Source organism: Zootoca vivipara, chromosome 3 (assembly GCF_963506605.1).
Source record: "Zootoca vivipara chromosome 3, rZooViv1.1, whole genome shotgun sequence".
Classification (NCBI taxonomy): domain Eukaryota; kingdom Metazoa; phylum Chordata; class Lepidosauria; order Squamata; family Lacertidae; genus Zootoca; species Zootoca vivipara.
In genome coordinates, this window is record NC_083278.1 from 48,419,876 (window position 1) to 48,444,835 (window position 24,960).

The window sequence follows — 24,960 nt, forward strand, 5'->3', positions numbered from 1 at the left end:
CCAAACGGTTTCCCAGCGCCGCCCGAGCCGCGTTTGTCTTTCCCGTTAGACTTCTGGGGCCTTTAAACAGGGGTTAATCAGTTATCTGGTGACCTCGTGTCAAGTTAACGGGGTCCCTCGTTCGCCTGGCATCCTTCGGAATTTTATTCTCAGCACAGGAGCCATGGTTGCTGGAGGTTGGGGGGGGCAGATTAATGGGCTGAGAGACTGACACCCACCCTCTCCAAATGCCATTAAAATGGTGGAGGGGGTAAGCGGAGGGCAGTGAGCCAAAGTTTGGAGCAGAAGAGGAAGATGGCGAAGGCGAGAAAAGAGGCACTGCCGAAGTTGAGACCCGCAGGGTTTCAATGGCGAGAGTTTTTAAGCTTCTCCTTTTGGAATTCGTAGGATTTAAACGGGCTGGATTGTGGCTGGATTGTTCCCCCCCCCCCGGCATTTATAGTAGGCTACTCTGTTGCCTCTTTCGGTGTGCAATGTTTAAGCTAGTACAGGAAGAAGAATAAGGAAATTATAGAGACAGCGAATCTAATATTCAGCTGATACTATCTCCTGTCTGAAGTGGGTGCCTGGTTGCCAAATAAGCAGGCATATTCAACGGGCACCAATACAATATAAGCACTTAAAATAGAGCAGAAACAAGAGGTCAGGTATAGCTAGCTACGTTGGGCGTCGGAGAGAGGAGAAGCAATACAAGAACATAGCAGAATCGATCCAAAATGTGGACAGGGCGAGCGGATCCGGAGGTGTTTAGAGGAATCCTCCCGGGCATTAATTAAGGCCATTAGTTTTTCCGCAGGCCGCGGGAAGAAATTCCGTGGGCGTGTGTTTAATATAAACAAACTTAATTCAAATAAGGAATATACAATATGGTGGAATACGTGGGGGTCCCAGTGAAATTAAAAGTTAAACCGCGGCTGAATTGGCTTGTCAAAACTGCATGCCTGTTCTGGGACGCTAAAACAGTTGTGCGTGTTCCGTTATTCTGTATTCGCCGCTGGAATATTTTGCCACCCTCAATTTTCCTAGGCACTTTTACTCTGGATTAGGATAGCAGAGCGGCTTACTCCCAAGTAAAGGAGCAAAGTTTTACCATCTTAATCCTGTGTGCACGCGTGTGTGTAAAAATACACGTGGAAATAAATCTCTTTGAACTTAGAATAACTTTCTGTTTCAGATGAAATATTATTAGAACCCGGCTAAAAGTATGTAATTGCACTTATGCTGCATTCAGCCCCTGAGGAGTAAATTGGGCAGCTCCGAAGTAAGAGCTATACATTTTAAAATATTTAAATTTAGGAATTTAAATGTTTTTTTATTTATTCTAGATATACAACTAGGGGCTTTAATGGTTATACCTCAGGTAGTCCTAAAAGAGCTATTTCAGATTTTCTAAAATAGTTATGACTCACAAGGTTATAACTATTTTCCTATTTTATTTCCCCCTTTCTTTTTCTTATTTTTTTAAGCAAACCCCTAGAACCAAGGTGCTACGATTTGGGGGAATGGTATCTCCAGAAATACTGGGAAGTAAACTGGTTATTTACTTTACACTTAATATGATGTTTACCGCCCTCTAAATATATTTACGAGATCCTCTGTTGGCTCAGAAGGAAATCGGATGGATTTCAACGCAACTGGAAGCCTGGTTAGACTATTTCAAGCCAGCGGCTCGCAGTCCCAGGGACGGCTTTGAGTCGGACGCGTTGGGGGACAGAGCCACCAAAAGGACACCCCCCCCCCTTTCTGGAGAAATGTCGCGCCCTCAAACTCGATCCTCTGAGGGTTTTTTACTCGGAAGGTAGCTCAAGGATCCCTCCCCCCCCCCGGTGCAGGGGGATCTCATCCTCGGTGGCATGGCACCTCCCGCCTGCACTTCGACGTGAAGTCTTATCGATCTACGCGGGCATTTGAAATCGGTTTGTGGGGCAGAGACAGTGAGAGATGAAAAAGAGCGAGGCTGAGATGCGCGTCCTCTGTGCAAGTGCAAAAAGAAGCGAGGAACGGGGGCAGAAGCCCAGAAAGCGAGTTTTGGATTTGCATAAGAAGTTGCGCGCGTTTTGTCCGATTAAGGAGCGGTGACATCCAACGCCAGGGGATCGCACCGTGGCATGTCCGATTTCCTTGCCTTTTCCCTTTTTTGAGAGTGTAAAGTCCAGCAGTGGCTGCCTGAAGGACTTGTGTGTGTGTGTGTGTGTGTGTGTGTGTGTGAGAGAGAGAGAGAGAGAGAGAGAGAGAGAGAGAGAGAGAGAGAGAGAGAGAGACGGCCAAGAGCGGTGTGAGAGGCAGGGGAGGGGCGGGAGGGGGAGTCGAGTGCTCTCCCCTGTGGCCATTGTCTGCAATGCGAATTCCCATGCTACTCTTTTTGACGGGTCACTGGTGACCCAATAGGCAGGTGGCAAGGAGGGCGTGTAATTACACAGTTCCAGAAGCCAAGCTTGGCTCGCCCGGCTCTCCTGGAGATCGCTTACCTTCCCGCTCCCCCCCCCCGCAACCACCACCCACATTCACACAGCAGCCAAACTTCACTTTTCAACTCGAGGGGGAGGGCTGAAGATTCCTGAGCACTGTCCTTTCCCCGGACCTGTTGTGACTGATCCCCCCCTCCTCTCTCTTTCCCTCCTTCTTGGAAGGATCCCTCCCTCCTTCCCTCCCTCTCTCGCGCCCCCCTCTCTCCGCTTCCCAGCGCGCCCCACCACCTAATCCCCCTTCCTCCCGCCGGCCCCGCATATAGCAGCTGTCGGGTTTCATTTGGAGGAGAAGCGGGCCGCGGTTGGCAGCTTGCGCTGATTGGAGGCAGTCAAACGAGTTCTCCATAGGGGGAAATCATTAAGTTAACGCGTTATCTAATGTCCCTATTGTCTGCCGGGGAGGCATTGTTTCAGGGCCCCGCCCCAAGCCCAGAAGCCAGGTCTCAGAGCAGCGCTCTCGCCGGCCTCGCTTCTCCAGAAAGCGGAAGAATCTGCTCGGAATTCCGTGCCCCCACCCCCGACGCCATTCGGGCAACCAGCCATCACACACACACACACGCACATACAGAGAGAGGGGGGGGAGAGGTAAAGGCTGGAAGCTCCGTCTTCTTTTGCGAATATTCCTCTTGATCTCAGCCTGCTCAGCTGCAAAAGGATGGTGTCTTGCACCTAAATCTTCCAAGTCCCTTCCACTTCATTGCGCCCCATCTTAAGAGTTTACAGCTTAAGGCTGCCCTCCCTGCAAACATATGCCTGCCCACTCACAAGGGAGCCCCGCTGAGTTCAATGGGACTTACTGCCAGGTAAGTGGGGATTGGACTGCAGCCTAACTTGGAAGCAAGCCCTCTGCAGTTCTAAGGCCACACACCTCTGCTGTACACCTTGGACAGAGGAGGTCTTTCCTCTGGGTTGCAAATGTATGGGACCCGGCACGAATCCGATCCAGTCCTCCTCACTTTTTACAATACCATTATTATTTTATTCTAACAAATACATTTGCTCCAGAGCATGAGCGTAGCCATAGGAGTGAAGAGGGGACAGCTGCCCCCCACCAAATCAAGTAAATAAATAAAAAATACTTAACTAACTGACCAATTGCGTCGCAGGTAATTCGGTTCTGCCCCCTGCCCAACATAAAGCCTGCCCCCTCTAAAATAAGTCCAGGCTACGCCCATGCTCCAGTCCAGAGCAACCCTCTTAGGCGCAACGCAATCCTTCGAATGCCTTCGCTGTTTGCAGAGTGTATTAGCCCGCATTACGTACCGTAGGATTGCAGTCTCCGTGGTGCCTCCAGTTGTGGCGGGGGTGCAAGGAGCTGCAGCTTCAGAGATGAAACTGCTGGCGCTGGGGCATTCAAAACTTTTCCTCGAGAACTACCCGTTGACCTTTGAAGTGCTGCTCTCCTAAGCGCCTTGAATTTTGCCAGCAAGTTCCAGCGGCTGTAACGTAGCTTCCGGAGATGCTGCTTGCCCACAATCGCAGGCTGACAGCTAAACACGATCCCAAAGGCATTTGCAAGGAGGGCTTGGGGTCTTCGGAATCGCCCCGGATGAAACTATGGTGGGCTGAGATGATCGCCCAGTAAATGCTGGTGTTTGCAGGTATCAGCTTTGAGCCTGTTCCTTTTAGTCAGGTGAGGACGCGCTTACTTGAGAGTAAGGACCGTTGGCATCAATAGGACTTTCTGGCTGAGAAAGTTCAAGAGTGTGGGGTGAGAAGACAACTGGGGTGTATTATTAGGTGAGCGGTTTTTCTTCGACACAGAACATTAAGGCATAACCCACCTAACGCGAAATTCTCGTCTGGGCCTGTAAAGCACCGGCTGCGCACCAGAGGATGGCGCAGCGCAATCCTAAATGTGTTTACTTAGCAGTTTCCCACAGAGTATGACTGGGCTTTGCCCTAGTCATCGGACAAGCCTCTGCCTGCTTTCTCGTAAGCAAGCCCCATTCGTTCCCGACTTCCCGTAGGACTTAACACCTGACAGGTGTCTTTAGGAATGTACCCTTAATCGAAATAAAACCTGGTTGATTTTAAGAGCTGTTCCACAGTGGCTGCCTCCGAGAAGGTGGTAGATTCTCCTTCTTTACCAGGTTTCAGTAAGAGCGGATTGGACACTCGATGCTCTTTCAGGTTCCCGCCAGCTCAGGATTACATATCATTACTTCCAAACAGAGCTAGAAGAAGAAGGCTGCACTCCCAAGCAAGTTTACTTGGAAGAAAACCCCCCGGGCTTCAGTCTTGCTTCTGATTAAACATGGATAGACTGAACTATAAAGTTGTTGCGTGTAGCAGCGGCGTGTTGGATTAAGGGCTGGCGAGGCACCAGTTAAAATCCCCACTCAGCCATGAAGGTTCATGAGCGACCTTCTGCTAATCACTAATGTTTCAGACTAACCCACCTCGCAGGGTTGTTGTTAAAAAAATGGAGTGGGGAAAGAAACTATGCACACTGAGCTCCTGGAAGTTAAGGCAGGAGATGAATGTAAGACATAAATTAAATCCATGCTTGTTTGAACAAAGAGTAAGCCAATGGACCGCTTTCCTAGTCACTTGGGGATCCTGTACACATTCGCCCGGAAGTCCTGCTGAAATCACTATTGCTTCATTCCTAGAGAACGTGCAGAGGCTGGGGGTGCAGGAGAGCTTAGGGTAGCAACACTAAGGAAGTACAAGTTTCTGTTTCCAGAGGGGAAGTGAGGACTTAACTGCCTTGTAGGGGATGGTTGTCTTTAGATAGGCAATGGCTTCTTACCGGTACTTCACTTCCTCCACAATGTGATATCCCAACCCTGCTGCGTTTGAGGGTCCTCCTCCTGCTGGATGAGACTCTGGACTACTACCCCAAAGTCCTGCCTGAGTTTACCACCGTCTAATTCCCGCACCCTGCAGCCAGAATTTCTGCTGCTACTCTTGTAACATGGCACGAGAGGACTTGCAGATGCTGGCCTCCTGATCAAAGCAAATGTAGCCAGAGAGAAGTCCCCGAAAAGCTGGGTGCAGACAGTGGTGCAACAAGTTAATTTTATACCCTGAACTTAATGTTTTTTTAAAAAAAGAGGAGCATGTGTATTACTTTAGTTGTGAAGCCCACCGTTAACACCGATTTTCTCACCACTACCATCACCTCCTGGTAATTCCATGTTTTACAATTGTTTCTACAATCCTAATATGTAGGACTGCTTTATTTATTTTATTTTATTTTATTTACTGGTCACTTTCTTTTTTACCAAAGTAACTCTAAGTTACTTACAATATAAAACAAACAAATACATTAAAGTCAGGTTAAAAGAAAACAAAAAAAAATCTAAAAGGCAATTCTATTTTTAAACAGGTGGATTGAAACATCCCACTCAATCATGGAAGCCATGATAATGAAAAGCCAAAAACCTAAATGTCTGCCCCCACCCCGTGCCTAAAAGCTATGCAATGATGGTGCCAGGCAAGCTTCCCTGGGAAGAGATATCCCTACATAGGGAGCCATCACTGAAAAGTCCTGCTCTTGTGTTGCCACCCTCCAGACCTACAAAGAAGAGCAGGTGGGGAGAGGTGGTCCTTGAGATTTGGGGCTCCTAAGCTTTATATGTCAGAACCAGTGCTTTGAATTGGGATCAGAAACTAACAGGTAGCCAATGCAGTCAAGCCAGGATTGGTGCAAGGAAATTAACAACTATCTGACTTTTAGAAGACATCTGAAGGCAGCCCTGTTTAGGGAAATTTTTAATGACTGATGTTTTAATGTATTTTTAATATTTTGTTGGAAGCTGCCCAGAGTGGCTGGGGAAACCCAGCCAGATGGGTGGGGTATAAATATTATTATTATTATTATTATTATTATTATTATTATTATGCACTCAGGCTATCTTGCCACAGTGAGCAACCTGGCTGCTGAATTCTGCACCAGCTGCAGTTTCTAAACTGTCTTCGGAGGCAGCTCCATGTATATGCATGCTGAATAAAATAACACAGCACGATGGCCAATAGCAATGGCACTAAGCACTATTTATAAACTAATATAAATGATCAGCTATTGCAACCAAAGTCTCTAAATCTTCTTCACCAGTCGCGGTAGAATAATTCAAAAGTTCAATATATACATAGTCTGTCACCAAATATCGCCGGAACAGAGTTTCTGGATAACCAATCTATTTCGTTCAATGCTTCATCAGCCAATATTTAGCAATTCTTCATCAGCCAGACTTGTAAGAATTGATATGAGAAGTTTCTTAACAAGTCAATCTTACATGTAAGTGAATATAAACGCTGTAGAAAATATGCTCTGGATCAGTGCTCATGTGATACTGTAGTCACTGATGTATATGCATTGCAGTAATCTAACCTAGAAGTTGCCAGAGCGTAGTCAACAGAAATCAGAAGTTTGCTGGGCCACCAGCCAAAGCTGATGGAAGGCACTCTGTGACCCTGAAGCCACTCAAGTGACAATGATGGAACCCGAAGTAACCCCAAGCTACTGCCTGCTCCTTCAGAGGGAGTGTAACCTCATCAAGAGCAGGCCACCTCCCATCCTTCAAGTCTCAGGACCCATTCACTACCAGGGCCTCAGTCTTATCTGGATCCAGTTTATTGCCTCTTATCCAGTCCATTACGATTTAAAAAAAGAAAAAAAAACAGCATGTGCATTTAAACTCACTTTAAATCAGCGTTTCTCAACCACTGTTCCGTGGCACACTAGTGTGCCGCGAGACGCTGGCTGGTGTGCCGCGACGTGCGGCGACGAGAAGGGCGATTTGCATTGTCACGTGCCTGGCGGCCGCCAATATACACCACTGACCCACCGGAAAGCAATATTTGGCAAGTGTTTCTTACAGTCATAATTATAATATAGGGCGGCACAGAGTTAATTTTTTTAACTTTTTTAATGGTGGTGTGCCTCGTGATTTTTTTCACGGAACAAGTGTGCCGTGGCCCAAAAAAGGTTGAGAAACACTGCTTTAAATCACATCACCACCATGACCTTTGGAATAAAATGGAATAAAATGTTCCTGCTGCCCTGATGCTAACTCATTCACTTGGGAACAAGTACCGTTTTCTTGCAGAAAAGGGCAGTACTGTATATTTTAAAATGAAACTGGAATCAGTAACCATGATCATGCATCCTGCAACTCCCTGACTGTAAGTTTTAAAAAGAAGAAGGAATACTGATGCCAGTCCTGTTTGATGTGCCCCCTCTCCATTCATCTGCCAATCCCTGAGTAGAGAGAGCCAGTGTGGTGAAGTGGTTAGAGCAGGCTTCCTCAACCTCGGCCCCCCTCCAGATGTTTTGAGACTACAATTCCCATCATCCCTGATTACTGGTCCTGTTAGCTAGGGATCATGGGAGTTGTAGGCCAAAACATCTGGAGGGCCGAGGTTGAGGAAGCCTGGGTTAGAATGTCAGCCAAGGTCCAGGGAGACAGCTGGTAGAGCATGAGACACGTAATCTCAGGATGATGGGTTCGAGCCCCATATTGGGCAAAAGATTCCTGCATTGCAGACAGTTGCATTAGATTAGATGACTCTCATGGTCCCTTCCAACTCAACAATTCTATGAAATCTTCGCTCAGCTGTAAAGCTAATCTAGGTGACTTCAGCCAGTCACTGTCCCTGAGCCTAACCCTACCTCGCAGGGTGGTTGTGAGGATGAAACGGGGAGGGGGAGAGCCACGTAAGTCGCCTTGAGCTCTTTGGATGTTAGGTGGGGTATACATGCCCTCCTTCTCATCATCCTTGTCATCAGCAGGAGGACTTGCCTGGACTTCGGTCTGAGGTCGAGCCGCATCACTGGTTGCTGGAGAGGCCCCCGTTATCCCGGCTTTGATGCCCATCACGGACTTAACCATGCCAGAGGGCTGACCTTCTTTTCTCTCTCTTTCTCTCGCCTTCGCCCTCAGGCCGGATTTTAGACATCCCGTGCAAAGTGTGTGGGGACCGCAGCTCCGGCAAGCACTACGGCGTCTATGCCTGCGACGGCTGCTCCGGGTTTTTCAAGCGAAGCATCCGAAGGAACCGCACTTACGTCTGCAAATCTGGGAACCAGGTACCGTATTCACCCCCAGCCTCCTCCTTCCGCCCACTTGCCCTCCTTTCGGGGCCAAAGCCATTCCTCGCTTTTCTGGGCGGGCGCAACCAGGGGAGGAGCTCGCGATCTCCACCACCCCACCCCACCCCATCCAGTGGGGCGGAAGGTCGAGGGGGCGGAGTGAAGCCGGATACGGAGGCCGAGGAGTCTCGGGTGACTGGAAGAGGAACATCACGTAGAGGAGACTTAAGCGGAAGGGGGTCGGGAGGTCGGCTGCGGAAAGAAGGAGCTTTTCTGTAAGCCGCCTGGATCTCCTGTCAGGGGAATAGGCGGCGTCCAAATAATAGGCCACTTCAGAGTCCAGACACAGGTCGGAATGCTCCCCAATAGAAAAAGAAAAGAACCCCCTGCAAATAGAAATCTAGTATAGCAGGCTGGACTGGAACATTTCTCCCCGTTTTCTACTTGCAGGAAATTTTGCCTTTTTTCAGAGGGGCTTTTCAAAGCAGGGCATCCAGCCTGCAGGATATCCGACCAACTTTAGGACCCCGTTTCCACCATCTAGTTCTGCTGCAACTGCAGACCAGGCTAGAGAGATAGACTTTGCTCTCCCTGAACGTTGCGTTGGGTGTTTTCCATCGCTGCTGAGTCCCTTGTTCCTGAGTGTGCTTGGAAGATTCCTGGTAAACCATGGGATTTCCAACCACCAAGTTTAGGGTGGGGCTGCCAAACTCAGTTGGAACAAAATTTAATTAAAACTCCCTTTGCAAGAAACCAAACAGGATTTTTTGAGCATTTAAATGGCATAGTTGCAACTTTGGTGGGGTTTTTTGGGGGGGAGGGGGTGTTTTAAAAAGAAAATCTCAAAAACATCCATATTTTGATCTCTTTTTCTCTCTCCACCCTCGCCTCCCCCCCCTCCACAAAAGTTAAACAGCCCTCGAACAAAGGAGAAGGATTCTTACAAAATGAATAGAGGGATTAGAAGGGAGCTCGGGGGCTCGAGAACAATCCAAAACTCATTGTAAAACAAGCTACTTTAAATACTGAGCATTTCTTCATTGCCTACACTCACAGGCCAGTGATCATTTCAGCCTCTAACAGCCATACTCACACGCCCATTATTCCCTGAAAAAATGGAGCAGAACCAGGGATTGATTCCAAAGTAACCGATTACTGCTGTTGTAATGACCGACTACAGCAGCATGTGTACCAGGAAAGGAGTCCTGCTGGAAACCAAAGGGGACTTGTTTCTGAGTAGACATGCATGGGATCCGGGTACAGATCTTTTACAAAACAACTCTTTTCCTCAGCATGCTTTGGCCACGGGGTGCGGGGAGAAGCCCTCAAAACAGAGTCAGATTTGCTTCCGAGTAGAAAGGTGCAAAGCTACCACCATAGCTGCCAAGTTATCCCTTTTTTAAAGGGAAATTCCATTATGCTGAATAGGCTTCCTCGCGAGAAAAGGGAAAACTTGGCAGCTATGCTACCACCCTCTCGGTGCAAAGCTAAGGCAATGCTGGGAATTTACTCTCGCTCACACCCTGGCAGGCAGCTCCCCCCTGCCTTTAACCGAGGTGTGGCAAATGGAGGTTTAAATGGGTGCAGCTCGCTTCGAATTGTGGCGCAGCGGTTGCACGTATAGATGAATTCCGGCCAAAATCCACTGGACCTTGCTTGGCCAGAGGATTGGAGGGAGTGTAGCTCAGCGGCAGAGCATCTTCTTCGCCCATAGAAAATCCCAGGCGCAATCCCTGGTGTCTTCAGGTAGGGAAGGTCCTGCCTGAAACTGGAGAGCAGCTGCCAGGCAACTCTGGACAAAGCTAGACGAACCTGTGGTCTGGCAAAGTATAATGCAACTGCTTCTGTTCCTATGGCTGTTCTCTTGGGCTGCAATAGGAGTAAGCCTTGTTTTGAGCCAAGTAATGAAGGGATTCCAGTATAGCAGGCGTGGAGAAGCTCAGCTGGGGCGCTCCAGATGTTGTCCAGCCTCAGCCAGTATAGCCATTACTCGGGGATGGTGGGCATTTTGGTCCAGGAACATCTGGATGGCCACAGGTTCCCCATCCCTGAAACAGAGTGCAGTGATGCTTCGGAGGGCATTTAATAAAGGAAAACAGTTTCTTTTGGTGATCGTTAACGAGAAGATTATCGTCTCCAACTGCCTTGCTCAAATAAGCTGAGGGATGCACGAAAGTGGATTCAGCTTTGATTGCTTGGATTAATGTTCCCAGACTAATACATCTGATCTTACAGTGAAATAATACAACGGGCAGCTTCACCTTTCTGGTCCGTTGCTCGATTTTGAAAGGGAATGGGGGACTGAGATATCCGAGGGCACAATTTAGCGAAAATGAAGCGCCTTCGATTTCAGTGGGGGGGGGGGGGGTAAAGCGCATATCTACTGAGGAGTAAGTCCCACTGAGTACCCTTGGCCTTTCTCCTATGTAGGTATAATTATTGCGGTTTCCATCTATCCTACATCCTACTTAAAGGAGACTTAGCGGCACTTAGCTTTGGTTGGATCCTGCCCCAAATTCATACCAGCTCCCTCGAGCCTGAACCCTCAGATTTCAAACACCTACCCACAGCTCAGCAGGTGATGTATTCTGCACACCGAATCCTAATCATAGTCTCCACGCAATCCTATAGGACTGCACCCTCAGTCTATAAAGTCTATTTAGTAGTCAGGTTCAGTTGAGGTCTGGATGCCTAGGGCTCAACTAAAACCAAATCTCTAGGGAAATTTTTCGAAAGAAAGATGTCCGGGATTTTTATTTTGTTTTTCTGGCAGCCACGTTGTTTGACACAGAAGTCCTGCTCTTTACCTTAGGCGCTTAGGTATTTATGACTGCGGGCAAAGCAAGGGGCAAGAAACCGAGGAATACGCGAGGGGAAGAAGATACTTTCTAGGGCGGCAGGTGGGGTGCGAAGCTGGAGGATCGTGATCAGTCGAAGGCTCCAAGTGCCAGGGAGCTGTCCCGCGTGCTGATGTCTATATAGAGATTTGTAGAACGCCCCTTTAATGTTTACTCTTCCCCACGGAATTTTCATAGATCCCTGGGAGGGCATCATACTTCTTTTTCTGGCAATAATCCAGCACAGGTTCTAAAAGAAGTGAGAGTGGCAGAAGGGAGAAAGGGTCTACACATCTTAGTAGGATCCCCAGACACCTTCCTGTTTCAGAATTTCTTTATTGAGACCCACCTTTTCAGAAATATGTCTCTGTTTTTTAGGGGGGCTGCCCAGTGGACAAGACGCATAGGAATCAATGCAGGGCATGTCGGCTGAAGAAATGCTTGGAAGTCAACATGAATAAAGATGGTACTTGTGCATCCTTCCACCACCACCACCCCCACAAAAAAAAAAAAAACAGAGAGAAATGGACAGCAAACATATCAAGCGCTTGTGAAAACTATTGTCCAGAGAATGGATATGTCCTTAGGGTTCCTATCAATATTGACAGTCTCCCAAAATTCTCTTTCTATGACCCCTCCTAAGTAACTATATTTTCACTTTACAAAGTTAAACCTCTTAATCTGCCTATATTTTTGGCTTGCAAGTAACTTTCCATAATCAGACCCTTTTGAAATACAACTACTGATCAGGAAAATGATTGCTATCCTAAATTACATTTTAAAGGCAGCAATCCTATGCAATCTTGCCTGGGAGTGAGAATCACTGAACTCAGTGAGACTTGTTTCCAAGCAGACATGCATGGAAAGATTGCATACAAATAAAAAATGAAGAGCTCCCAGATATGTCAGTAGGACAATATATCAGGAAATGGACCCAAGAACCTCAAACAAAAGCTGTTAAATAGCTACACTGACAGGGTCCCAGAATTCTCAACAGTCATCCTTCCAGCAGGACACGATTTCAACTTATCATGGATGATAAAGCAAATCCAGCTGCCCCATCAAGCAAGCGATTGCCACTCACAGGGTATGCATGTGCAAGTGCAGGTTTGCATTCGATGCTCCTACCTGCAGTCCAAAGATCTGCTTTTCCCATGTGCATATTGGTTACAGATGCCGCTGCACATAGGAGAGCCAACATCTTAATCAGTGATAGGGAGCCTTTGGATCTCCAGATGTTATTGGACTAGAAATCCTATCAGCCCTGACAGCTGGCCATTCTAATGGGAGCTGAAGCCCAAAGATACTTGGAAGGTCCTGGGTATCCCATCCCTGATGAAAGTGAGTGGGTGTAGATTGGCAGGGACAATATGCACCTGTGCATCTAGAGGAGCATCATCTAACTGTTATTACATTATTGCTGCATTAGTGTTGATCAGATTTGGGTTACCTTTGGCCTTCTAGATGTTGCTGGATTACAGCTCCCATCATCCCTGGCCATTGGCCATGCTTCCTGGGGCTGATGCAAGTTGCCGTTCAGCAAACTGTGGACAGCTAAATGTTCCCCACTGCTGGTAGATGAAAGTACATATCTTCATTTCCATGAAGTTGTCCTGGTAATCAAACACTTCTTTTCTCCACTCTCTAAAATGGGACTAGGATGCTTTACTTTTCCCTGTGTCAGGCAATTAATTTGAATTAGAGCTACAAAAAATAGAGATTCTAGTTCTGCTCATATCAAAGTTACAATAATCAATATATATTTGAATAATGACTACCCAAACAGGAAAGCTATTCATTTTCTTTGGTGATATTCCTGATGTGGTTGTCTATATTGGAATTATGTTAATTTCCCTTTGAAGACTAGTGAGGCTGCTTGATTTGTCAGTTATTCAGTCTTGTAAGCAGCAAATGTTTGTCTCTTTATGCTTTTTATGTTTCATGTGATCACTGAATATTTGAATCCTCCCTTAGTCATAATTTAAAATAGTTCCATATCACTGGGGATTTGACGCTGAATATTTGATCACATTACTAGATGAAATTCAGCTCCCACCCTAAAACAAACTCTTTATTCCTGCTGCCCCCTCATTCCACATCTTTAATTCTCAAAAGATCCCTTGTCTAACACATTACTTCTTTCCCCAATATAGAATTGCTGTATGAGTTTCCTTCCTAGCCAAATTAATGTTTCACTTTCCTCACAGAAGTTATACCATGTACTCAATTGCTCTTCACTCTCAAGAATTAGAACATATATGAGCATGTCATGACATCACAGCAAGTCAACAAATAGTGAAGTGGTGCTTGAATACTGTATAGCAAACAACCACCAGAGTTTAGCCTCTTTATATATGATTAGAGATGTATCGCATAGCAAGTTAATCCCATTAGAAGTTTCAGTGGGCTTCAAAAAGATTTTTCCCCCCCCCAATTCCAAGTAGCATGCTAATGCAGGTTTTTATTCTCAGCTGTTCAACATGAAAGGGGACCAAGAACTTCCACAATAAGGAAACAAGTCGCTCTGTATTTCAGAGGACACAAGGAGGATAATGGAGCCACGCCACATTTCCCCTCTGCAGCTCTACCTGCCCCAGCTTTCTTCACTGCTGTTACTCAGCTGGAACCTCACAATCTAGAACTGGCTGCAGTTTCTACAACATCTGAAAGGCAGACCTTGGTGGGTCTGGCTCAACCAACTCCAAAGGTCAGCTCCTCCTTCTTCTTGATTCAGGGGAAATACATCATTATCCTGAGAGACTTTAGAAAAAGAAACCAGACCTTTTGTGATATTGGTATGGAATGAGGCCTCCTCAATCTTGATTCCTCTTCATTTGGCTTGTGCAGCAATTACTTCCTGATAAATTAATGATGCTATATTTGTGAAAGCAAGACTTCTGCACAATGCATTGGAGTAAAAATGAAGGAAGTCTCAGTGGTGTTTACTTCCTCGGAAGCCTCTCCAGGATGGCAGCCTAAATCAATAGTAAAATATTCACTGTATGTCTTAAAATATGATGCATATTGCAAAGTTAAATGATTGACATGACTGGTGTGCCATGTGGGAGTAAATTGGTCAAGCCATATGAACCATACTGCATATTGGTTCCTTTTCAATGCTAGCAGTTATCCTGGTAGGTGTTCCAAACTGCCAGATAGTTCCAAAGTCATCAGAATGCCTTTAGGGTAGAGCACAGATGGGTGGTCTTCATTCTTACTACTTATTCATTGACTGTGTTTGATAAAAGTATTTATATGCCACCCTCTCACAAAAGATCAGGGTGGTGTACAGCAATGTAAAAACCTTTAAAAGCAATATGAACCCATCATTAAAATTGTTAAACCATACGATTGCCATGCTCAATTTCCACCCATTAATGTATGGAGGAATAGTTTCACATGATGGCACTGCTGCAAACTTGTTGCTAGGGGCTCCAGCCCAAGCATGGGGCGTGGAATTCAAGGTACCACTATTACAAACATTCCAACTGTGCAAGCATATCAGCTTGCAAGATAGAATCCCACCACTACCCCCCTGTGTGCTATTCTGGGGGTTCTTCTGACCCCGTGGGAACCAATTTCCTGGGGCACCTGGAGGAGGAGAGGGGGAAAGTCTCTTAATACTTGCCAAGTTAAATCAACATCCCTCACTAACTGAGTCAGGACTGAGAACCAAGATAGATGAGATGCAGATTGGGATTTTTTTGGGGGGGAGGGGGACATAAAAGGGGGGACAATCTGTAATGGGACCAAGGGCAGGGGCTAGGGGGACTTAAATCTTTTGCCTCTTGCTGTGGTCCCAATTTGAATCAGCTCCCAACACTACTGGCTGGGATTTTAAAAAATTATTTGCTGCCTGCCATGTGAGCATTTCAAGGTGCTACATATCACAAAACATTTCAAGATGTTGAATCAAGTTCAGTCAAACTGTCAGTGGAATACTTAAAATTCATCAGATAGCAAAGGACGTGGTGAACAAAAACATTTTACCTTGCAGTAAAAGACATCTGGCAAACCTAAATTACCTTGCTTTGAGAAACAGAGTTTTACAAATATGTCAGGATGTCCCAGTTTTATTCTGACCAGTTTTAAACTGTTACAGTATTGACAGTGGAATCCAAATTGGAAGTACAGTACTCACATAATACTTATGCCTGATGGTTACGGCATATTCTTAGTGATGGTTACGGACATTTCCCTCAAACATCGTAATGTTTTTTTCCTGTAATAACTTACAGGAACTGCCCATTTTTGCCCAAATTCACCTCTGAGGTCTGGGCTACATATGCAGCAGAATAAGAGAAGGGGTGCATTTTTGAATGCTTCACCACATAAGAAAAAAAAATCCCCTTGCAAGAGGAAAATGAGCACATCAGGGACAAAAAAATCCAGCATGGCCCTTCCTCTGACTGTGCTAGTTTTTTACTTACAGGGAGAATGTTATGTCAGGAAGCATTTTAAAACACCCTTCACCTATAGTCTGGAATGGTAAAGTATATTCTACTAAAACTTCATTCTGTTGCACGTGTAGATTTAGTCTGAGCATCAACCTTCCTAAATACAGGATCCACTTACTGACTATGCATGAAGCGTGAAAGGCAGGATGTGGTGCCTCTTAAGCACATATTCAATTCTTCAGTTTGACTTTTAATTGTGTATTGCCTTGATACTTGTCCAAACCAAACAAAATATTTACCATTCACTTTACCAAAATTGAGTAGCTATGTAAATCAGCTTTTTCTGGGGTGGGGGCGTATCGTAAGATAGTTGGTTAAGCCAGTGGTTTCTAAAATCCTCCACAACCATTTTTCTTCTTTCTTTTGTTTTGCTGATATTCTCCTTTGTAAGACCCAGATTCAATAATCAAGTACTTAATTAAATAAGCAGCTCTTTGACAAACATAAGCTCATGCCGATTACCTCCTAAAATATTTTTTTATGCAACCTTTTAATTTTAGTACCCACACGAAGTCAGTGGCACTCCCATGTATCTCTACGAAGTGGCTACTGAATCTGTTTGTGAGTCTGCGGCAAGGCTTCTCTTCATGAGCATCAAATGGGCTAAAAGTGTCCCTGCTTTTTCTACTCTATCATTACAAGATCAGGTAAGATTTACCAGTATATAGAATTGGGTGTGTGGGTGTGGGTGTGACAACATTTCTCTTAAGCTGATTGCTCTGTATTGATTTAGACCATGTGATTATCAGTGCTGTTGTTAGCCAAGTGATGGATTAAAACATATATACTTCATCCAGTATATATCCAGTATAATTTAAAAGGTTCCTTTCCAGTTGCCTTCTCTCATAGTATGAGTCTTGGCTCACTTAATTATATAAGATGAGCCTGCTGGATCAGGCCAGTGGCCCATCTAGTCTACCACCCTGTTCTCACAGTGGCCAACTGGATGCCTGTGAGACACCGGCAAGCAGAACCTAAGCATAATAGCACCATCCACTGCTGCTGCTGTCTCCAGCAACCAGTATTCAGAAGCATAATGCCTCTGACAGTGGAAGCTGAGCAAAACCATTGTGGTTAGTAGCCACTGGACAGCCTTCACCTTCATGAATTGCTTGAGTCACCTGCGGCTGATTGCAGAGCAAAACCCCTTCTGCAGAGCACCTCCTCTTTCTTTGTAGCACACCATGTGCTGCAGTGAGTTGTTTGGTTGGAGTTTGTGGTTAATATTCCTGGCTTTTAGTAGGATTGCTAGACTGGATTTATTTGTAAAGGGTTAGGTGGGTAAAACATTCAGAACAATAGGGGGTGTAATAGTCAAAGTCATAGCATAATTGAAAACAAAGGCAATCATTATCATGAAAGGTTACCAAACACAGTCCCTGGCAATGTCACTTGCCTATTCTCTACAGGTTTTTTTGGGGGGGGCAAGCCTCCATTGAAGGTGAAAGAGATCCACAATAGGGGGGGCATCAAAGAGAAAGCTTCACTTAGGGTTGCCAGACACCTGGAACTTCCCAGACATATACAGAATCAGCAGCAGTATCTGGGCAAAAATCAGTAAAATGTCCAGGAATATCTGGATGTACAGCAGCCCATGTGGGCAGCTCAAAAACGGCATTTTATTTTATTTTATTTGTTGTTTTGCCAAAACTAAAAAAAAAAAAAAGCTCAACAACTTTTCTGTCCAGATTTTCACTGAAATATGACAACCCTGGTCTTGCTTCATGTCTTAGTTCAGGGGTGTTCAGGCAGACGTGTTGCTTTTTAAAATCCTCAGGAAAGCCGTAAGAGTTAATCAAACTGATTGTTTGGGTAATGCTTGCAGTTTATTGGTGTTAGCACAGTCCATTGCCACCCCAAAACCAGCTTGGTTGGCAGAAACTCCCACGTGATCCCTTGCAGGAAGGTGTGGGGCCTTCAGCAGACTGTCAACTCAATGGGGATTGCATGAAGGTGTCATTTATTTATTTATTTATTCATTTATTTATTTTGGGATGATTCCTCCAGGTGGGGGTATGCAAGACTGCTGAGATTTGGATACTAAAGGCATCTGGAAATGCAGAAACCATGTTAGCAACATATCTGCCTCCATGTGAAGCTAACATTTAATACAACTGGCTTCTCCATGTGATCTGTTGGAGCAAGAGTTCAGTGGTGCCCTGTGCGCTCAAGGCAGACTATATGTGTTGGAGCCCCTAAGCATCTGAACTGTGGCGGTGTTACACTCGTGTGCTACTGAAATCAGTGGGACTCTAGTTAGTCATGTGCCTCCCTTCTCCCACTGATGTCAACAGAACTTAGGCAAAACTTTACTTGCATCAGGGCTTCAGCTACATTGATTCACATTGGTATAGGAGTGGGCTATGTTTCTCATAGCCAGTGGTTCCCAATTGGTGGTCCGAGGACCCAAGGGGGACCATGTAACCCAACCGGGGGGGGGGTCTGTGGCACCATTCACATAACAAAAACTACCAGAGATTTCAAAAGTAGGGGGTCCATAGCTTGGCTTTTGAAAAACAGGGGGTCTGCAGTACTTAGCTAATTTATTTATTTTTGATAGCCACATTCCCCCTCCCCCACCCCCCAAAACCTGACTTGTTTTAAACAAGCACAATTCAAAGTATTGGTGCTGACCTTTAAAGCCCTAAACGGCCTCGGTCCAGTATACCTGAAGGAGCGTCTCCACCCCCATCGTTCTACCTGGACACTGAGGTCCAGCGCCGAGGGCCTTCTGGCGGTTCCCTCACTGCGGGAAGCAAAGCTACAGGGAACCAGGCAGAGGGCCTTCTCAGTAGTGGCACCTGCCCTGTGGAACGCCCTCCCATCAGATGTCAAAGAGAACAGCATCTACTAGACTTTTAGAAGACATCTGAAGGCAGCCCTGTTTAGGGAAGCTTTTAATGTTTGATGGATTACTGTATTTTAATATTTTGTTGGAAGCCACCCAGAGTGGCTGGGGAAACCCAGCCAGATGGGCGGGGTATAAATAAATAAATAAATAAACAAATAATTACTACTACTACTACTACTACTACTATGTCAGCTTAAATTGGGTGTGAGCAATAAGAGCATTAGCAATCCTAACCATGCCTACTCCCGTTGAATTAAAATGTTGCTTACCTTAAAGCAAGCAATCATCTCTCTGCTTCTTCCTGCCTTATGGGAAAGACTACGTATTCTCCTACTGTAATTAAATTAGTTGCAACACCCCATCCTCCACATTCTTCCTTCCAGTGCAAATGCCCTGCCACCAGCAAGGGTGACTTCTAATTAAGGGAAGGCTTCGTTTGCTTTACCGCAGAACTTTCTCCAAAGAACATACCAGTTGAGAAACTGAGACCTAGGAAAAGTAAAGGGGGAAAGAAACTTTCTCAGAAATGAGAGTCCCATCAATATACAAGGAATGGCTTAGTGCAGATTAACGTGATCACTGAACAGATCTCTGTAAAATAGGCCTATTATCCATGTCAGGAATCAGATTATCCTGTCATTTTAAATGAACTGGCTGCATATCTAACATTCAAAATTAAAGGCAAGTTGCATGAATTGTTACATGAAATTAATCCCTCTTTTAAAGCCCAAGGATTTCACTAACTGCACCATTATCCTCTCTGGGCTTTATAGACCAGACTGTCAGTTGCAAAGTTTTGGCTTACCCAAAATTCTGAACTGTGGGTTTTTGTCTAGACATTTTTCTTCTGCTGCCCTCCCACTTACATCAAATGCAAGTCATAGTTCCAATAATCACAGTCAGTAATGAAGGAGACAGAAAACAAAGAATGTGTTCTTTATACTTAAATTATTCTGTTGTTTATAACTTAGTCATTTGCACCTCAACTTGGGAACAGCAAAGACTTTATCTGCCCACTGTGCACCTCCTATTATCATAGATGCTGCATTCAGCTATGGGGGAAGATGTTGTGGCATCTTCAGCGCCAAAGTAAGATTCTGCTGCCTGTCCAATTGGATTCTGTATGTGGAACAGGAATGCAGTGTCTGTCTTGTCCTTTGCCCCAGACAGCAAAATATTTTGGGCCAGCAGAGTGGCTGGTCTTCAAAACACTGGAGACCGATTTTGTCAATATGGGAAGGTTGTCAAATTTTGACTCCCAAAGGGCTATCAGGAATCTCAAAGTCATATAGGAAGGTCATCTCTGGATAATCTTGGCTCCCCAAGGCTGGGAAACCTGCGAGTTTTAGCCTTCTCCTGACCAGTGGAGAATGGGATGGGGCTTCATACACAGCTGAGCAGCTTTGTAGCAAGTTAGCCAACATTACCACCACCTGGTGGCTGAATGCCATCATTATCCATAGAAGTGGTTGACAGTGAAACCATAGTAGGGTTGCCATATTTCAAAAAGTGAAAATTTGGACACAGTAAAATTACCAGATTATTTTCAGTGAATTCAGGGACGCTTTTCAACTTCCTACTAAATAGATGGATTTGGTCAGGGGACTTATTTGTAAATCCGGGGATTGTCTCCGGGAAACAGGGACATCTGGTAACCTTACACAAAAGTATGGGCTGCCATACGTCTGGATTTTCCTGGACATTTCAGCGATTTCCCGACCGGATGGTGCTTAAGGGGGACTGAATACCAGCTATGTCCAGGAAATTCCAGACAACCCTATTATACAGCAGGGAGAACAGCACCAAGGGATGCAGGAGGCCCAGTTAGTTACAATGTCTTCTGGTCCCTTTTGTCCAATATTTGACAAGCTTTGTGTGCATCTATCCTGACAAAAGACTTTGCGTAACACCAGCACTACCTGTGCAATCCACGCAACTGATTTAGTCCAATGGGCCAGGTCTGTCCTGGAGAGAGGAAAAGTACCCTGGAACCACATGCGGCTACCTAAACAAACCCAAGGAGAAAGGACTATCTGCAAGCTCTATACAAATTATAATAAAACTTGTATGGTAGTCATTTGCTTCCCTAACCAGATCAATTTATTATATTACATCACAACTTCTTTGAGACAAATGATGACAAGAAGGTTGCAAAAACAAAGAGGATGCTTAGTTGTGGAAGTCAAATTCAACCTAGAAAATAGGTTCTCCCCCCCCCCCCCAATATTTTCAGTGGTGGGAGAAGGAAAATAGCCTGGATGGGCAATGTTCATTTTATATAGAGTAGCGCTTTTGTGCAACTTTCACAAGAAGAGCTTCATGTATTGTTGGTTTTATGCAGGAGCTTACAGCTGAAGCCATACCTTTCAAGCAGCACCCGAGCATCAAATATGTGGTGTTTTATAATATCCATGGATGCTCTTAATCAAGATGAGAAAGCGAGAACTAAAATGTTCCCGGCAGGAGTGGGGATGGGAGAAAACAGCGCAGGCATTTTAAAGCCATTTCTAAAACAACAGAAATTTACATAGTGAAATTGTTTATCAATCTATAAATTATACACCATGTTATATCGTACCTCTATTGTATGACAGCTGATGCTTTTGGAAGACGCTTGGAGGGAACTGTTTGTTCTAGGAATAGCACAATGGGCCATTCCAGTTGATGCTAACACTCTACTGGCTGTGTCTGGTAAGAATTGCACAATTTAATGACTTTGTTATAGAAATTACCATAAAAATACATTACTGAAAAAAAGGACAACATGTAAAGAATAACAAATCCCTTCCGAACAATAGAGTATACCTGTCATTTATAAATCTATATTTAAATGCAAATAATGTTGTTTTGTTGCATTCACGACTGCTTGCATTGTCATTTAAATGCAAATTACTGTGTTTGTTATCATCCAACAGAAGATTTCATACTAACTTTCCTACATTATAGTTAGTTTTGTGTTGAAGCGGATCTCAATGTAACAATGGAATAGCTATTGATACATGTGATTTTTAATTTTTTTTCCAGAAATCAATCCATAAAATACATTCAGATGACCTATTAGTGTATTTATTTCCCATGTTTGTGTTCCAGGAATGAATGGAGACAACACAGATTCTCAGAAGCTGAATAAGATTATCTCAGAAATACAGGCTTTACAAGAGGTTGTGGCTAGATTTAGACAGCTTCGGTTAGATGCTACAGAATTTGCCTGTCTCAAATGCATCGTCACTTTTAAAGCTGGTAAGGGGAATATAAAAATAGCCTTTTTGGCATCTATCAGTAGGCTGTGCAGTGGCCCAGTGTCCTACCTCCAATAGCAGATTACAACGAACATCAGAGATTAATGATGTGGGCTGAAGTGCAGAGCCACTTCTCAACTGGGACACGCAGAAAATTCCAATATAAAATGAGTACCAATCCTTGTTCCTTGAGATGGGCTCTTTTAAAATTCCATGGAATACAGGGGGCTTTTTCAGGAAAGCAATTGTGTCCTCAGTTGCTGAAGAATTAAGCATATTGGTATCTTGATGAGTCTGAGAAATTTTGTATTGCAGAGACTACTGGGGGCAGACCTATAAACCCCTCAATAGCTTGGGTCCATCATACTTAAGAGTCATGTCTCCCTTTTCATCCTATTGTGAACTTTATGATTGACCAAGACTGGCCATCTAAATGCTGCCTTCCACACACCATATTTGGTGATCATAAGCATTCAAAGATGGATTCCGGTATATTCTCAGCCCTTTAATGTTCACCAAGGCCAGGCATCCCCAAACTGTGGCCCTCCAGAGGTTTTGGCCTACAACTCCCATGATCCTTAGCTAACAGGACCAGTGGTCAGGGATGATTGGGATTGTAGTCCAAAACATCTGGAGGGCCGAAGTTTGGGGATGCCTGACCAAGGCCCAAGCCTGAGTATCTTGTCAAAGGAAGTCCACAAGGTTCTTATTGGGTTGGCCATTGGAGGTTGAAATGAAAACAAGTAACAGTGTTGCTCTCATCTGTTTATTGTTGCTAGTTGAAAATGTGTCACCGCTTTACACTTATTAAAATCTGTGGGAGCTTTTCTGGGTGGGACACATGTTGACAAACTGAAATTGTAGAATGCCATAAGCTGTGAAATGGAATCACCAAGATGTGCCTTCATGCTTGTAGGTGGTGCTATGGAGTTAAGTGGTGAAGTGTAACATTAGTTGGCATCGAGTTAATATTGACTGTTCTGATTAATGAGTGAAGAGTGGTCAATCTGCTTTTCAGTACCTACGCATAGCGGTTCTGAACTCAGAAGTTTTAGAAATGCTGCCGCCATTGCAGCTCTTCAAGATGAAGCTCAGCTCACCCTGAACAGCTACATTCATACTAGGTGAGGACACTAGATTTGAATACATTTTTTTTCAAGCTCCTAATTTGCTGTACCTGCAGTAAGTTTATTCATCCCAGGCAAATGATTCAGATGAAAGGGGGAAGAGAAATAAATGTTTAATACCTGATGAGAAACAAAATGAATTTAAAACAACAACAGCACAGAAAGCTTCTCTCTCTTCACAATCAGATTACAGTCGTACCTTGGGCCCTGAACATTTTGGCTCCCGAACGCCACAAACCCAGAAGTGACTGTTCCAGTTTGCAAACTATTTTTGGAAGCCGAATGTCCAATGGGGCTTCCGCGGCTTCCGATTGGCTGCAGGAGCTTCCTGCAGCCAATCTGAAGCCGAGCTTTGGTTTCCGAACGTTTTAGAAGTCGGACGGACTTCCAGAATAGATTCCGTTCAACTTGCAAGGTACGAACTGTATTAGCATTTTTCAGACACGTTGCTTCTGTGAAGTGGCTTTTAATCTGTTGTGTAAATGAGAGATGGCTTTAGCCTGGAATTTCAATCTTGTTGAATTTTGGAATGCTTTCATGGGTGAAAATTTGTATTTTTATAATTTTAACTGATTTTTTTGTGGCGAGGGGAGCATGTTACATCATCAAAGTGTAGGATCAAGCTACAGTTCTGCAAGTAACCAATCCCACTGATTTCAAATGGGAGGACCTTATGGCTGTGCAGAGATCTCAGCCAGTCCAGCCTTCATTCCATCCACTATACCAATAGTGGGCAGCAAATAAATTGGAATCTACTGGAAGATCTCTGGGATTTGTAGTAGGTTGGTAAGGGTTTCCAATTCTCAATTGTCTGGTGATATCAACAGCAAAAAGCCCTCCTCTCATTAGGCTGCTGAAACAAAGAAGGGGGACAGAATACCGGAATGGCACTGTGGGCAGACAAGACTGGAGAGCGGTTCTGGTACTGCAAATTTCTGGGCTGATTGTGTGTTCAGAGGTGCCCATAACTGTAATTCTAATGTGCATCTATCCCATGAGTTACTATTGTGAAAATTACTTTAACTGAGGTTCTGGTAAAAAAAAAAGTAGATTCTACAAGCCTGAATTCTGTCCACCTTTGCACTTTACCACATTCAGATTTCTTAAAGTATAGTATTTTGTTGTCATTTTGATTGTTGGCTTTCAGGAAGGCAATGAACAGCATAAAAATATTATGTGTGTTATTTATATCCATAGCATTAACTCTCATGCTTGCCTTCCAGGTACCCCACACAGCCCTGTCGCTTCGGGAAACTCTTGTTGCTTTTGCCAGCTTTACGTTCGATTAGTCCCTCCACAATAGAAGAAGTATTTTTCAAAAAAACCATTGGGAATGTGCCAATCACAAGACTGCTTTCAGATATGTACAAATCCAGTGACATCTAGACTGACCTGGGGAGGGGGGAGCAAATGAGAATGATCTGGGTCACCATTTGTGAAGAACTTCTCGATCAATGGAGAGCAAGCCTCAGCTAACAAACTCTACAAGAAGCTGGAGCCTGGAAATGTTTTAACCTAGTGACAAAATATACCCAATAGATATGGTTTTGCGGCCTTGAACAGAGCAACATTAAGTCCTTGGTGTGGGTGGGAAAATACTGTGCTCCATGGAAAAACCTGCTGTAGAATGAACTTGGCTGCTGCTTCTCCTGGTGGAGCCAATTCAGTTGTCATTCATAGTTAACAAAGGCTGTGCTAGTCTGCCATTTAGTTGGCAGATGTGACAAGATAAAGAAGAAGGTCCTTTAGGGTTGTTGTTTCTTCATACTTTGAAAAATGGGGTAACCAAACATTGTTCTGTCGTCATGTGTCATGAGGTGGCCTTCAAAAATGGTTTGGTTTTTTTTAAGTAGCTTGTTCAAGTGAATGCTTTTTATATGAGAGGCAACAATGAATACCAGGTTATAGAAACATTTGCTTCATCTGTAACGTAATAATAAA

At 44.6% G+C, this 24,960-nt stretch overlaps 1 protein-coding gene across 1 annotated transcript; it reads left to right on the top strand.

The window, feature by feature from the left end:
- Positions 1–3,217: 3,217 nt before the first annotated feature.
- On the top strand, positions 3,218–24,960 carry NR2E1 (nuclear receptor subfamily 2 group E member 1). The gene is made up of 10 exons (XM_060272279.1): positions 3,218–3,271; positions 8,314–8,505; positions 11,724–11,811; positions 13,817–14,052; positions 16,303–16,449; positions 21,248–21,344; positions 21,744–21,893; positions 22,809–22,811; positions 22,911–23,016; positions 24,243–24,960. The coding sequence occupies exons 1-10, from the start codon at positions 3,218–3,220 to the stop codon at positions 24,403–24,405; spliced, it is 1,236 nt and encodes a 411-aa protein (XP_060128262.1). The 3' UTR covers positions 24,406–24,960.